At 42.2% G+C, this 17,443-nt stretch overlaps 1 protein-coding gene across 1 annotated transcript in view; it reads left to right on the top strand.

Annotated features, from left to right (window-relative positions):
• Window positions 1-7,270: 7,270 nt before the first annotated feature.
• Window positions 7,271-17,443, top strand: part of PGK1 (phosphoglycerate kinase 1) — a 28,998-nt gene continuing 18,825 nt past the window's right edge. Inside the window, exon 1 of the mRNA XM_081081898.1 lies at window positions 7,271-7,453. Within this exon, the coding sequence (XP_080938024.1) occupies window positions 7,389-7,453 (65 nt within the window). The 5' untranslated portion in view covers window positions 7,271-7,388. The remainder of the gene's footprint in view (window positions 7,454-17,443) is intronic.

Here is a 17,443-nt window from a genome sequence, read left to right as displayed (position 1 = left end):
AGGGCTTGGGCGGGGTGGGTCCCACGGGGTCAACAGGGCGGGGCTAGCAGTTATGGCTGCTCTCAGAGACCCCGCTTCTCAGTGTCCCAGCAATTGCTGTAAGCCCCTCGGAGAGAAAGCTGCCCTCAAGTTCTGACTGATTCCAGACAGTCCTGTTTCTCCCATATGAGTCTGGGTCCCCAGAAACTCGCCCAGAACTTGAGCTCAGAGCCTGAGACTCCTCCTGATTGAAAATGACAACCGCGACCTCAGCCGCTAGCCCGCTCCACATGCGCCTCTGTACCTTAGTATTTTACTTCCGCACTGCGCCTCTTCTGAGTCTCGGTATGCTTTTCTCTTTCCTTCTAGTTGTAGAATTTCCACTCAGCCAGCCTTCCTGTGGTTCTGGCTGATGTCCATTCCATCTTTTAGTTGTACTTTTGAAGTGGTTGTGCGAGGCAGCAAACTCCGGTGTTTACCTATGCTGCCATCTTGGTTTCTCCTCCATATCTTGATTTTAAAATACCATTCCACACTTAAAGAAACTAGGATTCTGGAGGGGTGAAAATGGGTGATTCAGGACTAGGGAAGATAAAGTACAAGATGTGCCAGAAGTACTTAAGGAAGTACTTAAAAAATGATAGAGACATGTCAAAAGGCCCTATGAGGGTCAAATTTAGAGTACTTTGAGCATCAAAGTAATAATAGTAGTGGTTTGTATATAATGGAATAAAATAAAGATTCATAGGTATATACTAATAATAATAAATAAATAAGGACATAAAGGAAGTAAGGAACTCTTTCTCACTGTAGTATGCCAACTCATAAATATAGAAAGATTGATAGAGTCAAAATTCATTTTCCAGTTATCATAGCAACATTAAATTCAGGTAAGAATCATCATGGATGCTAAAACTAGTGAGAAACAAGATATATAATACATAGACTCAACATATCTTCTCATAAAATACTTATTGAGTACACTAAAGGAAAAGTATAACCTTACAGTAGTGAAGCCTGTCAAACATCACTAGTAATAATACTAGCCAATATCATGTGTCTCCTAATATTATTGCACTGAGGACACAATATTACTTACATAGTATTCCCACCCAAAACACATATTCCTGAGTTGATCAAATCATGAGAAGGTATCAGGCAAACTGAAATTGAGGGCAAGTCAGCAAATAAATGGTCTGTACATGGAAGACAAAGAAGGCTAAGGAACCGTTTCAGGTTAAAGAAGATTTAAAAAAACAACTAAATATATGATCTTAGGTTGGATCTGAGAACAAAATATTTGCTATAAAGGACATTATTAAGACAAATGTGAAATATTTCAATAAGTTTTATATATTACACTATAGCATTTTATTGAATTTAAATTTTTTAATTTTCATAATTGTACTGTGGTTATGTAAGTGAATATCTTGGTTCTTTAGAAATATTCACTAAAGTATTTATGGGTAAAGGAGTATGGTATTAAAATATTGTGTGTGTGTGTGTGTGTGTCTGTGGAGAGAGAGAGGGAGAAAGAGAGAGAGAATGAGAACATAAAATTAATTTATCAAAATCTGGACAAAGGGCATATGGGAGTTCTTTTTGCAACTTTTCTTTAAATTTGTTGAAAACATTTCAGTATTTGTGATAAGTTTTCTTTAGGGAAAGGGATGTAGTCAACAATATTTTGATAAGTTTACATGGTGACAGATGATCACTAGCATTAGTGGGTGATCACAGTGTAAGGTATAAAAATGTTGAATCACTATATTGTTCACCTGAAACTAATGTAACCAATATAAAATTGTATACCAGCTATACTTAAATACAAATAAATTACAAATTATAACTATGATATCATTCTTAATATTTTTTATCAAATACCTTAAGACCATCATATATCCAGTCAGCATTCTAATTTTCTAGGTTGTCCTATAAGTGTGTGTTTGTGTGTATTTACAGTTGGATTGTTTGAATTAGGATCTTAACAGGCACCACATATTATACTTGTTTTATATGCCTCATGTTTCTTTTAACCTATAGATTTCCCCACACTCTTTATTTTCTTTTTTAAAAATATGTTTTTATTGACTTTTTAGAGAGAGAGGAAGGAAGAGGGAAAAGGAGATAGAAACATAGATGAGAGAAACAACATCAATATGTTGCCTTCTGCATGCCCACTACTGGAGATTGAGCTCATAATCTAGGAATATGCTGTGACTAGGGAATTGAACTCCTGGTACATGGGACAATGCTCAACCAACTGAGCTACACTGTCTGGGCACCCTCTTTATTTCTTGCAAATTATTTTGCTGATTGTATCCCAGATTGTAGTTCAATATAAAGATGTTATAATAATTATACCTATCCCATAATGTACCTGTGTCCTTTAATGTAGTGAGTGATCCATCGTTGAATATTAAAATAGAAGCTAGATGCCTTAAAAGGCATTTTTATAGTATAGAAGGTAGGATTTTGGACCTGTGGGACCTTCAGAGTTGCTACCAGCTGCAAAATGTTTATTACATGAAAATATCAGCACAAGTGAGACATGCATAGAAATCTAGGCAGTGGCCACATGGCTGAAATATACTGTCTTTAATATTCCTCATAGTAGGTATGTTCATCTCTTCATGGGCCAAGGAATGTGTGTTGCAGGATATTATCAGATTGATGCATCGGAAAAATTAGGACCCAGGCAAAGTGTGTATGGTGGTTTTACTATATTTCTCTCTTCAAGAGGTGAAACTCAATTTCCTTTCCCCTAAGTGTGGACTAGAATTAGTGGTTATTTCTAACAAATAGAATATGGCTAAAATGATGGTGTGTGACTTCTGAGACTAGGTCATAAAAGGCATTGTGGCTTCCTCCTTGTCCTCTCTCTCTTGAATCATTTATTCTGGGGGAAGCTAACTGCCATGTCATCTGGATATTCAAACAGCCTTATGGAGAGGCTCAGGTGATGAGAAATTGAGGCCTCCTGACAACAACCGTGTGAGTGCATCGTCTTGAAAGGGGATCCTCCAGTCCCAGTCAAGTCTTCAGATAAATGCAATGTCCTGAGTGACCCTGAGCCACAACCACACAGGCTTCATGTTCTTGAATTCATGACCCACAGAAACTGATATACTGTACATACTAGTATATATTTGTTTTGTTTTAAGGTTCTGAGTTTTGGGCTAAACAGCAATAGATAATATGCTTTGTTATTTTTGATTGAACACTAGACATTGTGTATGAAAAATAATTTGAGGCTCTTATTAATGTTGTCTTCCTCCAGAAAGGCTTCACATTTGTTTCTTGCCAATGGACTATCAGGCTAGAGGTATTAGAAATCCCAGGTCAATTATGGGTTGAGATGATAAGAAGCTGGGTTTCATTCCTTGTGAGGGCTGGACTATTTCCTATTCACCCCTATTCCTAAGGTGTTGTCCTTAAGGGTTGCAAGTCAAAGCCTGTGGGGTTTAGCATAGCCTTTTCTTCCTCATGGGCCCTGAAGTCCAATTTTCCCCCTCTTATCTCCATGAGTCTAACCAAAGCTATACACAATCTCTCTGCTGCATCTTCTGGAATAGGCAGCTGTCCTTGGGGGAGAGGGGGGCAGATAGTCCCAAATATAGGTTTCTTTTTTTCCTCTTGAATCTTGGCTTCATAATATTTCATAGCCTTTGATAGTTCTCCAAAAACTCAAACAGATGTTTTTAAAATTTTGTTTAGCTTTTCTACTATTTCTCAATGGGATGATTAGTTTCAATTACATAGTTCAAGAGTACCCCATTGGTTCGCCCAAGAATCTAGAAAATGTAAACTCGATCATACTACTCTTGTTTAAATCCCTTCAATAGTGTAGGAAGATGTTTTCAGCTGCAAGCGACAGTATACAGCAGTCCCCCGCTTTCCTTACCTGTGGTTTCACTTTCTGCAGTTTCAGTTACCCACAGCCAACCAAGGCCCCAAAATATTAAATGGAAAATTCAAAAGAAACAAACAATTCCTAAATTTTAAATTGTGCGCCATTCTGAGTATCATGATGAAATCTCATGCTGTCCTCATCCGTCCCACCCAAGACATGAATCATCCCTTTGCTCAGCACATACACACTGCTCCCCACTGATTAGTTACTCCCCACTGACTAGTTAGCTGTCTCAGTTATTGGATTGATTGTCATAGTATGTATCACAGTGCTTGTGTTCAAGTAACCCTTATTTTATTTAATAATGGCCCCAAAGTGCAAGAGTAGAGATGCTGACAATTTGCATAAGCCTAAGAGAAGCTGTAAAGTACTTCCTTTAAGTGCAAAGGTAAAAATTCTGGACTTAATAAGATAAAAAGAGATTGTATGCTGAGGTTGTAAGATCTATGGTAATAACAAATCTGCTATTCCTGGGGGTCTTGGGACGTATCTCCTGTGAAAAAGGGGGCACTACTGTACTCAATGCAATGTTTAAATTACAGGGATTGTTAATCTTAATGACAAGAAATTGAGTAGTAGGGTAGTGCCATAGTTGGTTAATTCAGTAGGCTTGTTCTATAGATCTGCTTCGCCATCCTCAACATGTTGGTGATTATTTACCTTTACCCTTATGGTAGCAAAATAATTGCTGGAACTCTGTATTAGTTATCTATTGCTGAAGAACAAAAACCCTCAAAGTTTAGCCCCTTAAAACAACAAACATTTATTATTTCACAATTTCTGTGGGTCAGGAATTTGAGAATAGCAAAGCTGGGTAGTTCTGGTTCAAGTTCTCTCATGAGATTGCAATCAAGATGTTAACCAGGGCTGCAAGCATCTGAAGGCTTGAGTGGGCCTGGAGGATCCATTTCCAAGATGGCTCATTTACATGCCTACTGGCAGGAGGCCTCAGTTCTTCCTTTGCTGGCTGTTGACAGAAGGCCTCCGTTCTTCACCACCTGGGCCTCTGCATTAGGCTTGTTGAGTGTCCCTCATGACATAGCAGCTGACTTCCACAGAGTGGATGATCCAGGAGAAAGAGCAAGGAAGAATCCACAATGTCTTTTATGTTCTAGTTTTGGAAGTCATACGTAGTTATTTTTACCACATTTTATTCATCAAAAGTGAGTCAGTAAGTACAGCCCACACTCAAGGGGAGGGAATTAGCCTCCACCTTTTGAAAGCACGAGTATCAAACAATTTGTGGACATACTTTAAAACCACCATAAATCGCAAACATAATGTTCTCATAGGACAGTATCCCAGGGAAGAATGTCTGGAGTAGGGGCAAAAATTAAAAAATAAAAAGACTTTGGTTTTCTAGCTGCTTTATCTTTTATGAGAGAGTAAATTCCTTCCCAGAAAGGGTCAGTGGACTTCTCTTTATATATCATTGGCCAAAATGAGTCAATACCCATTCCCAGAGCAATTCATGACAAAGAGAAATAAGATAACTATGCTTAATTTAGGTAAATTATGACTCTTCCCTTGTGGCTGTGAAATACTATCTTCTCTGAGTATTTGTCACTGGCCCGATAATCAAATCAAGTTTCTGTTAGCAAGGAAGGTGGTGACTGGGGAATGGATGTCGGGTAGGCAACAGGGACTACAAAAAATGGCATCTCATTGCTCTTAGGATAAAAAATCACCTCTTCATCATGCTTATTATGTTCAAAGGATCTGGTCCCTGCTTATGTTGCTTTCTCAGTATAGTTTTAGACCTTTCTTCCTCCCACTCTATTTCCCAGCAACATTGAACTTTTTGTGTTGTTTCAAACTCTTTCCCATCCATCAGGATCTTTGCATCTGTGATGTGATTTCAAATCTATAGGGGATAATATTCCGGATTTTTATGGGCTTCAATGTTCTCATTGTGAGGAGCCAGTCATGTATATTCAGCCCTTAGCAGAGTCTGGCATACAGTAAGTGTTCAATAATTGGGAAGTATTGGTAAGTTCAGATTGTATGCTTGTTTTGCTTTCCCTGCTGATGCCTTTGGTTGCTAGTCTATCTTATCCAAAAGGAATTGTTTCCCACTACCACAATATCCTAGGTGAAATGAAATAAGTGCCATATGTATGCAGAACTGGTCATGGGGATACCTCAAATGTAAACTCATTTGGAAGTAACTCTGTGGAGGTTTCCCAATGACAGGATTGAAAGAAACAAATGTTTGTCATATAACTTTAAACTTGTGTCTCATTATCAGACAGACACACTTGTCTCAATACCAATGCACTATGAATTAATATTGCCTATACCTTACCTGGACTTTGAGCATCATATGTGGGAAATTTTTGTATTTCTGACTTCATTCCAGCTAACTGTGTAAGCATGTTGGACACTCACCTACCTAGTTCCTATCAATGGTGACTGTATTATAGTATAGGAAGGTGTATGGACTCTACATGTTGACTGTCTAAGTTTGAATCCACCACTTACAAGATCTGAAACCCTAAGCAAGCCAGTAAACTTCTTTGTGCATCAGTTACTTGATTTGTACAATAAGGATAACAGTACCTACTTCAGAGTTTTGTGAGCATCAATACACGAAATAGTAATATGCTATGTTTGCAATTAGCATTGTGTTGTAACCAGAACAATTACATTGCACTTTTTCTTTTAAAAAACACACACATATTTTTATTGATTTCAGAGAGGAAGGGAGAGGGAGATAGAAATACCAATGATGAGAGAGAATCATTGATTGGCTGCCTCCTGCACGCCTGTACTTGGGCTCGAGCCCGCAACCCGGGCATGTGTTCTGACCGGGAAGCAAATCATGGCAACCACTGAGGCACAACAGCCGGGTTGCACTTTTTCCTATAAAAAAGGTAGGGAGGAGGAGGGACCTGGACTTCTAAGAAGTCTGGATTATTAAAACCAGTCAGCAGCAGCCTAACGTGGAATTTCATTTGCATGAACTTAGTAGAGCTGCCGGGAATTCAAAGGGGCGGGGGCTGGGGGTTGTGCTTTTCCCCAGAATGTCATAGGTTTGGGTGGCGTTGCAGCTGCTCTGGGTGAGGCGGCGGAGAGCCTAGCGGCGACCTTGGACCTTTCTGTTCACGTGACTTTGCGAGGCCACCGGCCTCCTTCTCCTCCACCGGCGGGCGCCGCCTCCCACTCCCGCCCATAGGAAAGTTCCCAGCCGGTCGCTGCGTGTAGTACGTGACAAGTGTGAGCCGCACGTCCCATCGGCCCTCACAGACTGACAGCAATTCTGAGCAACTGAAGCGCGCCGGTGCCTTTGGCTGCGTCCAATAGTGGCTGCTGTTAGCGACGCGGGGCCGGGCGGAGGCCGGGCAGGGGCGGGGCTGGGAGCGGGGCGGGGCTGGGAGCGGGGCGGGGGCGGGGCCCGCGCGCAACTCGGAGATCTGCACGCGGTCTGAGTCGGACATTTGCTGCTGTCTCTGTCGCTGACTGGTCTGCGGGCTCTCTGAGCTGCTGTATTGCCAAGATGTCCCTTTCTAACAAGCTGACTCTGGACAAGCTGGACGTGAAGGGCAAGCGGGTCGTCATGAGGTAATTCTGCACATCTGCCCGCGCTTCCTCGGGGCCCTGCCGCAGCCTCTCTGGCCAGCGCCGACTTGCTTTCCCGCCTGCCCAAAGTCGCTTTTAGTCCTGGGCTGGGCCCTATGGGCTCTAGCCATACTAGGCGATGCTGCCGACCGTTGTGGCTGAGGCTTTTCCGGATGTGACGGTTCCTAACCTCGTTTCTCCCAGCCCAGGAAATGAGCTGTAGGTGCCCTTTTGGGGTGGATCCACCGAGGAACAGCTCAGATTGCCGAGAACCATTTTGCCCTCTTTCCCATTCCTGCCATGCAGTTCCGTCTCCTCCAGTTCCCAGTTGGCGAGGTGGGACCTAAGGCGTAGCCTGCAAATCTCTAGGCCCCAAGGCAGGGACCTTGAAAGGTCATTTGGTTAGTTTCCCTTCCCCGCCCTAGGCCATCCCAGGCAAAGAGAAAGGGCCCACATTTCAAAGGTCCGTGCGGAAAAAAAAGAAATCTTTCCCAGAGGGTGTTGATATAGATGTTCAGGAGTAAAACCCCCTAAAGCATCGGGGGTAAGAGGGTGAAGTCGGGTGGGGCTCACCAAGGCAGTCCTGCAGAGCTTATGTAACAGGCCTCTGCCACCCAACCTGGTCTTTGGACTCGGGGCGTTGGGGTTTGCATCAGAATTGTGACACATGCTGGGTAATGGTAGAGCAGGGTGTGATTACTCATTCTTGCTGTTCTCCAACCTCATCCTCACAGGTGGCTAGAGAAGCAGGATATTATTAGAAATGGGGAGGGCTCCCCATATACTCGAGGGTCTCTGACTCTGCACATGCGGGTCCCTAGTCACTTACCAATATGGCGTCTCACTTATTTGTCCCAGTTACTAGAATGGTGTATGGAGCTTGTACATTCTTTTTGTAAGGTGTGGTACATTTGTGTGTGCCAGAGGCAAAGTGCATGAGGACAGTTAGGTATATAACTGATATATTTGTTACATATCTTTTTTTAAAATATAATTTTTATTGATTTCAGAGAGGATGGGAGAGGGAGAGAGAGATAGAAACATCATTGTTGAGAATCATTGACCGGCTGCCTCCTGCACGCCCCCTACTGGGGATGGAGCCTACAACAAGGGCATGTGCCCTGACTGGGAATCCAACCATGACCTCATGTTTCATAGGTTAACGCTCAACCACTGAGCCACACCCGCCAGGCATCTGTTACATATCTTGAGAGGATGCAAGGGTGGTGCTTTGGGCGGGGGGTGTCATAAGGACTTGCTTTGATAGCATTTTGTAGGCTTGTCCTTTTTGGAAAATGATTGATGGGCAGGCATGTGAATGGTGTGATTCAGCCCCTTTCCCAATTTGAGTTGGTTCAAGTGAGGGCATCTTCTGGATATTAGCAGACACATAGGATAGTAGGGGACTCTTCCTTTACCCTAAGCTTAAACATATGAAGGTACTATGAATTAGAGAACTCTATGGATACCCCAAAATTCATGTAGTCTCTCCCTTCCGTCTAATTTCACTATGGCTTACTGTTTGCAAGTGGCCTTCTGTGCCTTGCTATGGAAATAGTCAGAAGAACTTAATAGCTTATGGCCATGAAAAACACCTGGTATTCACATTTTCCCAAATAATCTAGGCCATTTCAATCTGGACAAAGTAGGAATTACTTGCAGTCACCTTGGTATTAGACAAGGGCCCTTTCTACCCCTTAGATGATGTTAAGGAAAGGGGATGGATCCTCTGAAAAACAGGACAGGTGGACTTTGGCAACTAGATCTGAGGTTTAATTATTTCCTCCGATCTCTTCTATGCTCAAGCCTGACCTTTTTCAGATGCACGTACCAGCTGAAAGACAAGAAATGGGGCATCATATAGGTCCCTTTCCTGCAATTTCCATTTTGGGCTATGTCTCCTCTCTCCCCTGGGAAATTGGCTTGAGGAATTAACTGGGATGGCTAGGAGTGGGACTAGAGAAGGTACTTATCTTTTCTCACTCTGGATCTAATATGAAATATCTTTCTGCCTAAGGGCTCAAAGTTTCATTCAGATTGACCCTGAGTCCTGAAACGATTGGCTAGTCTTGTTTTGCTGATGGAAAATGACCTGTCCAAGGTCACTGAACTAGCAAGTTGGTGGCAGAGCCAGAACTAGAATTGGGTCTCTTTGGCTACTGAGCAGATCCTCTGAATACTGGGGCATAGTGAAGACAGGTTAAAAAGACTTTTTGTTGCTGACAGTTGCAATCTATAATTCCCCCCTGTAATCTGGATAAATTCTATGTGGCCTGAGGAGAGGAAGTAAGTTACTTTGTTTCCTGATTAACACATCTCTTTTGAACAGAGAGTCACACTGTAGCCCTACTTTTTGGGAGAGCTTAGGCAGCCATGCTTTGTCAAATTTCTTTTTGTTTCAATGTCCTTATGTGGTCTTTGCTGGCAGTGTTTTGGAAATGGGCCTCCTGAGTAATGGCTGCTTCACTTAACCTCCTCTCTTTGTCCCAAAAAAGAGAACTTTGATGTTTGTTGAGACTTTTGGCCCCTGCTTTGATTACTAAGGGAAATTTTTTTGTCGAGGGAACTTTAGATAGCCAGAAACCTGAATAATTACCAGGTTCCCCCCTGTTTTTTAGGACACCAATTGACTTTACCTTTGTATAAGCTTCCTGTATATTTTTGCAATGTCATTTTCTTCCTCTCATAGGATGCCAGTCATACTCCATTGCTGACTGTGAAACACTTCCCTTTTGCTTCCCTGACCCTCCCCCCTTTTTCTTAAACCTCACTGATTCTCTTTATCCTGTTGTAACTTGTTGAGCAAGCCTTGATGTAGTGGAAAAAGAAACGGAGAGGAAAAACAGAGCAGATAAAAAAACCTCTAAGACAGCCATGATATCCTAATTTTTCAGTTAGGGGCAGTGAATCAAGGGTGGACATGGTTCCTTTGAGAGCTTTTAATGGAACTGGGCTTAGGACTCCTGAGATTTCAGGTGATTGATAGAGACTTGATATTTCTATTAACTCAATATGTTTAACATTTTATTTTGAAATAATTATAGGTTCTCAGGAGGTTGCAAAGATAGTAGAGAAGTTCTGTGTTCACCCAATTTCCCCTATTGGATAACCCTTACATTATTATAATACAATATCAAAAGTAGAAAGTTGACTTTAGAATAAGATATATAGTTCTATGCTATTTTATCACATGTGTAGATTTGTGTAACTCCTGCCACAGTCAAGATACAAAGCTAGTTTTGTTTGTTTACTACTAAGATCTCCCTCATGCTATACTCCCTTAGAGTCATGGCCCCTCTCCCTCATTTCTAACCTCTGGTAACTACTAATCTGTCCTCTCTTTCTAAAATTTTGTCAGTTCAAAAATGTTACATAAGCGGAATCACATAGTATGTTACCTTTTGGCAGTGGCTTTTAAAAATATATATTTTTATTGATTTCAGAGAGGAAGGGAGAGAAAGATAAAAACATCAGTGATGAGAGAATCATTGATCAGCTGCCTCCTGCATGCTCCCCACTGGGTATTGAGCCCGCAACCCGGGCATGTGCCCTTGACTGGAATCGAACACGGGACCCTTCAGACTGCAGGCCAATGCTCTATCTACTGAGCAAAACCAGCTAGGGCTGGCATTGGCATTTTTTTTAATTTTCTTTATTGATTAAGGTATTACATATGTGTCATTATCCCCCTTCCCCCCACACCCCGCTCATGCCCTCACCCCCCCACCCCCCATGTCTGTGTCCATTGGTTATGCTTAATATGCATGCATACAAGTCCTTTGGTTGATCTTTCCCCTTACCCCCACGCTCCCCTACCTTTCCTCTGAAGTTTGATGGTCTGATCGATGCTTCTCTGTCTCTGGATCTGTTTTGTTCATCAGTTTATGTTGTTCACTATATTCCACAAATGAGTGAGATCATGTGATATTTATATTTCTCTGACTGACTTATTTCGCTTAGCATAATGAACTCTAGGTCCATCCATGCTGTTGCAAATGGTAGGAGTTCCTTCCTTTTTACAGCAGCGTAGTATTCCATTGTGTAGATGTACCACAGGTTTTTAATCCACTCATCTGCTGATGGGCTGGCTTTTTTTTATTTACCATAATGCCCTCGAGATTTCTCCAAGTTCTTGCATGTATCAGTAGTTCAGTTCTTGTATTACTGAAGAGTATTCTATGGTATGGTTGTTCTACCATTTGTTTAGCCCATTAAAGGATATCTGGGTTATTTCCAGTTTTGGGCTATTTCAAATAAAGCTGTTGTGAACATTGAACATTCATTCGTACACAAGTCTTGGTATGGACATATGTTGCTATTTCTGTTGGGTAAACACCTAGGAATGGAATTGCTAGGTCATATGCTTAACCTTTGAGGATTTCCCATACTGTTTTCCAAAGCAACCACACCATTTTACATTCCCACCAACAGTGTATGTGATCAGTTTCTGCATCCTGATCAGCATTTGGTGTTGTCATTATTTTTTATTTCAGCCATTCTGATAGTTCTGTAGTGAAATCTGATTTCATGCCTGAGTGTTTCAGGTAAGTGGAACTGAAAGGAGTGCAGATTTTACATGGAATGGAAGAAGTGAAATGTGTAGGCAAGAGCAGTTTCTTTGGTGGAGTCCACTGAGAGAAGGAGCTAAAAGGAGAGCTGTTGCCTGGCCGGCCAGTGTGGCTTAGAGGTTGAGTGTTGACCTAGGAACCAAGAGGTCACCAGGTTCGATTCTCAGTTGGGGCACATTCCCAGATTGTGGGCTTGATTCCCAGTAGGGGGCATGCAGCAGGGAACTGATCAATGTTTCTCTCTCATAGATGTTTCTATTTCTCTATCCTTCTCCCTTCCCCTCTCTCTAAAAATCAATAAAGAAAAATAAAGGAAAAATTTTGTAGTTACATCAGTATTGAGTAAATTTGTTGGTATGTCAAATTTTAGTTTCCCAGTTTTACTGGGATGTGAATTCAACAAATGCTGAGTTAGTTTAAGAACCTAAAGTGAGGCTTAAATAGTATTGAGCACTGTCTTGCTGCAGTTAATTGTATCCAAATTCTAGGAAAAATAAATGATGCTAGAAGTTGAAAAAAAAAAAGAAAAGAAAAATAACGGAGAGCTATTGTTGAGAGTCAAGGAGATGATAGTGGAGGTAATCCACAGGTAATGGGAAGAGAGTGCAAGTCCAATTCTCATCAGTAATCTATGTAAGCTTGGATAGATGTGACAGATCAGGTTCTTGAGTGTTTCTGCGCAAAGAATTTCCTCCTTGTAAGGGCTTGAGAGTAGGGAGTAGCACTGTAAGGGGTGGCTTGTGCTCTGCCTCTTGCCCTTAGCCCTTTTGACCACAGACCTTCTGGGAGGCTGCAGAGGGAGAAAATGACCCATGGTAATGGAATACTCTATCCTTTTTTGGAATGTACTTTATAACCTTGTTCAGCATATTTAAAGAAGATGCTTTTGAATCAGAATCAGGTAGCCTGAAACTAAGGAGAGTGTATTTATTTTTTCAAAGGCATATGTACTGACTTTATTTTTTCAGACTTTTTTTAATTAAAATGTTTGAATAATAGAATTATTATCTTTACCCACCTTTGGAAAGGCTGTTCTTCAGTGAGGTAGATTGGAGTACAGACATGCCTCTTTTTATTGCATTTTGCCTTATTGCACTGAACAGATACTGTGTTTCTGTTACAAATTGAAGGTTTGTGCAATTCTGCATTGAGCAAGTCTACAGGTGTTGTGTTCGAACAATATATGCTCACTTTGTGTCTCTGTCACATTTTGGTAATTCTTGTAATATTTCAAAAATTTTTATTATATTTGTTATGGTGATCTGTGATTAATGGTCTTTGATGTTACTACTATAATTGTTTTGGGGTGCCATGAGTTCCCCATATTAAGGCAGCAAACTTAATAAGTATTGTGTGTGTTCTGACTGCTCTCTCCCTCTCCTTGGGCCTCCCTATTCCTTGAGACACAACAAAATTAAAATTAGGCCAGTTAATAACCATACAGTGACCTCTAAGTATTCAAGTGAAAGGGAGAGCAGCACATCACACTTTAAATGAAAAGCTAGAAATGATTAAGCTTAGTGAGGAAGGCATGTTGAAAGCTGAGATAGGCCAAAAGCGAGGTTTCTTGTGCTAACAGTTAGCCAAGTTGTAAATGCAAAGGAATATTTCTTTAAAAAATATATATATGTATATGTATATATAAAGCCTAATATGCAAATTGTTCCCATGGGCGTTCAACTGGGAGACTGATCGCTTGCTATAATGTGTGCTGACCACCAGGGGGTGGCGCAGAATGAAGGAAGCCAGCAGCCAGGGAAGGGAGGCCCTGACCAACAGCCAGAAAGCCGGAAAGCCCCGATTGGCCCTGATCGCCTGCCAGGCCTAGGGACCCTACCCGTGTATGAATTTCGGGGTCCTTAGAGAGAAATGTTGATTGGCTGCCTCCTGCACGCCCCCCCTACTGGGAATTGAGCCCGCAACCCAGGCATGTGCCCTTGACTGGAATTGAACCCAGGACCCTTCAGTCCACAGCCTGATGCTCTATCCATTGAGCCAACCAAGCTACGGCACAAAGGAATAGTTCTTTTTAAAAAAATACTTTTATTTTTTATTTTATTTTTTAAATATATTTTTATCAATTTAAGAGAGGAAGGGAGAGGGAGAGAGAGATAGAAACATCAATGATGAGAGAGAATCATTGATTGGCTGCCTCCTGCACGCACCCCAGTGGGGATCGAGCCCACAACCCGGGCATGTGCCCTTGACCTGAATCGAACCTTGGACCCTTCAGTTTTCAAGCTGATGCTCTATCCACTGAGCAAACCAGCTAGGGCAGGAATAGTTCTTGAAGAAAATTATAACTGCCATTCCAGTGAACACATAAATGATATGGAGAAAGTTGTAGTGGTCTGGATAGATTAAATCAGTCACAACACAACATTTACTTAAGCCAAAGCCTAATCCATAGCAAGGCCCTAACTCTCCTCAGTTTTTTGAAGGCTTAGTGCCTGGGCTGGGGAGGAGTCTGCAACCAGTTTATGTGCCCTTGACCAGAATTGAACCTGGGACCCTTTGGTCCACAGGCCAATGCTCTGTACACTGAGCCAAACTGGCTAAGGCTGCTGAGAGTTTCTATCAAAAATGGGTGTTGGATTTTGTTGAATGCTTTTTCTGCGTCTACTGATATGATCATGTGATTTTTGTCTTTCAGATTTTTATGTGATGTATCACTTTGTTGATTTGCAAATATTGTATCAGCCTTGCATCCCTGGAATAAATCCCAGTTGGTCATGGTGTATGATTTTTTTAATGTATTGCTGGATCTGATTTTCTAACATTTTGTTGAAGATTTTAGCATTTATGTTCATCACGAATATTGGCCTGTAGTTCTCTTCTTTTGTAGTGCCTTTATCTGGTTTTAGAATTAGGATAACATTCTATATAATAAAGAACTAATATGCAAATTAGACCGGATGGCGGAACAACCTTCCAGAATGACCTTTCAGAACGACCAGTGGGTGGGGGGCAGTTCTGCAAGAGCTGCGAAGGCCTACTCTTGCATGAATTTCATGCATTGGGCCTCTAGTTGGTCTAATAAAAAGAGCTTGGAAGTGTTCCTTCCTCTTGGATTTTTTGAAATAGTTTGGGGAAATAGGTGTTAGTTGTTATTTGAAGGTTTGATAAAACTCCTCTGTGAAGCCATCCGGGCCAGGACTTTTGTTTGCTGGGAGTTTTTTGATTACTGCTTCTATTTCATCAGTTGTTAGTGGCCTATTCAGGTTTTCTGGTTCTTCCTGATTTAGTTTTGGGAGATTGCATTTTTCTAGGAATTAGTCCATTTCACCTACATTGTCCAGCTTGTTGGCATAAAGTTGTTCATAGTATTTTCTTACACTCCTTTATATTTCTGTGGTGTCAGTTGTTATTTTGCTACTTTCATTTCTGATTTTATTTATTTGGGTCCTCTCTTTGTTTCTGGATGAGTCTGGCTAGTGGTTCATCAATCTTGTTTATCTTTTCAAAGAACCAGCTCTTGGTTTTATTGATTTTTTTTAATTTTATATTTTATTGATTTTTTACAGAGAGAAAGGGAGAGGGATAGAGCGTTAGAAACATCGATGAGAGAGAAACATCAATCAGCTGCCTCCTGCATACCCCCGACTGGGAATGTGCCCGCAACCAAGGTACATGCCCTTAACCGGAATCGAACCTGGGACCCTTTAGTCCACAGGCTGACGCTCTATCCACTGAGCCAAACCGGTTAGGGCTTCATTGATTTTTTGGTATTATTTTTTTAACCTCTATGTCATTTATTTCTGCTCTAAATCTTTATTTTTTTCCTTTATTCTACTTTGGGTTTTTCTTATTGTTCTCTTTCTAATTCTTTAAGTTGTAGGGTTAAATAGTTTCCTATTAATGTTTCTTGTTTTTTGAAGTAGGCCTGTAGTGCTATGAACTTTCCTCTCGGGATTGCTTTTGCTGTGTCCCAGATTTTGGTTAGTTGTGCGTTCATTTTCATTTGTTTCTAGGAAGTTTTTTATTTCTTTCTTGATCTCATTGGCTATATAATAAAAGACTAATATGCAAAGTGTCCCCTCTACCGGGAGTTCAACCAGGGGGTGGGGCCGGCCAGCCAACTGCACGCAGCCCCTCCTACCAGCTGGTCCTGCCTCCAATTGGGGCAGGCCGGCCAGACTCCACCCTTGCACCAGGCCTCTAGTTGCTTAATAACATGATATTTAGCCTCCATGTGTTTGAATGTTTTTGAGGGTTGATTTCTTATTTCATTCCAGTGTGGTCTGAGAAGATACTTGGAATTATTTAACAGGTTAAGCGCCAAGCCTGTTCTGTCTTCCTTTCTGTTTAGCCCGCGATATCCGATTTCACCAACATGCTGGAGGCTGGAGACTGATGAGGTCCAAACAGAAAAGTATAGTGTCAGTCACTGGTGACTGACATGGTGCTTAGTGTGTTAAATACTAGGGGCCCAGTGTACAAATTCGTGCACCTTGAAAGGACTGTGGACCATGAGGCTGCAGTGGGCACATGGGCGGGTCTTGGCCCATCTTCTGCTCCCCTGCCCAACCCCTCCCGTTGTGGCCCCTGGTCTCCTCTCTGGTGGCAGCCCCCTTCCTGCCGCTGCTGCTCCCACATGTTGATGGCACTGTCCCTGCTCGCACCCACTAATGGTATGGAGTGATTGGCGCAGTGCCAGCAGCGGGTGCAAGTGGGGCCAGTGCCATCAGCAGGTGCGCGCGGTGGCTGCTGCCCCGATCGCCCCTCAGGAGCAGGGGTAGGTGGAGAAGCCCTCAGAGGGGATCGAGGTCGGCAGCTGCCACGTGCACCAGCTGATAGCACTGAGCATTTGGGACTGGCACTGGGTGCCAGCAGTGGGTGCAAGCGGGGCCGGTGCCAGCAGCTGGTGCGAGTGCTGGGTGGGACTGCAGCGTGCGGGAGCAAAGAATTTTCAGTAACCACCAGAGGCTTGCCCCGATTATAGCGACTGGTGCCCCACCTTGGTCTGGCGCCCCCACTCACCTGCTCCACCATCCGACTGTGGCCAATGCCCGCCATGTTCCATGCTCTGACGCCTGCTGCTGACACCTGCCATGTTCTGTGCGCGTCCCCTGGTGGTCAGTGTATGTCATAGCGACTGGTTGTTCGTTTGTTTGGTTGTTCTGCCATTTGGGCTATTTGCATATTAGGGTTTGATATATATAGATTCTTGAACTTGTAGAGATTTATTTTGTGTCCTAACATGTTTTCTATCTTTTAGAATGACTCGTGCACTTGAGGAGAATGTATATTCTGCAGGTTTGGGGTGAATTGTTCTACAAATGTCAATTAAATCCATCTGATCCAGTGTGTCTTTTAGAGTCTCTGTTTCCTTGTCAATTTTTTGTCTGGAAGATCTAACCAGTGAAGTCAGTGGTGTGTTAAAGTCCCCTACTCTGACAGTCTTACTGTCGATTTCTTCCTTAAA

Source organism: Myotis nattereri (assembly GCF_964212035.1).
Source record: "Myotis nattereri genome assembly, chromosome: X".
NCBI classification, from domain to species: domain Eukaryota; kingdom Metazoa; phylum Chordata; class Mammalia; order Chiroptera; family Vespertilionidae; genus Myotis; species Myotis nattereri.
This window is presented reverse-complemented; position numbering and strand designations above follow the sequence as displayed.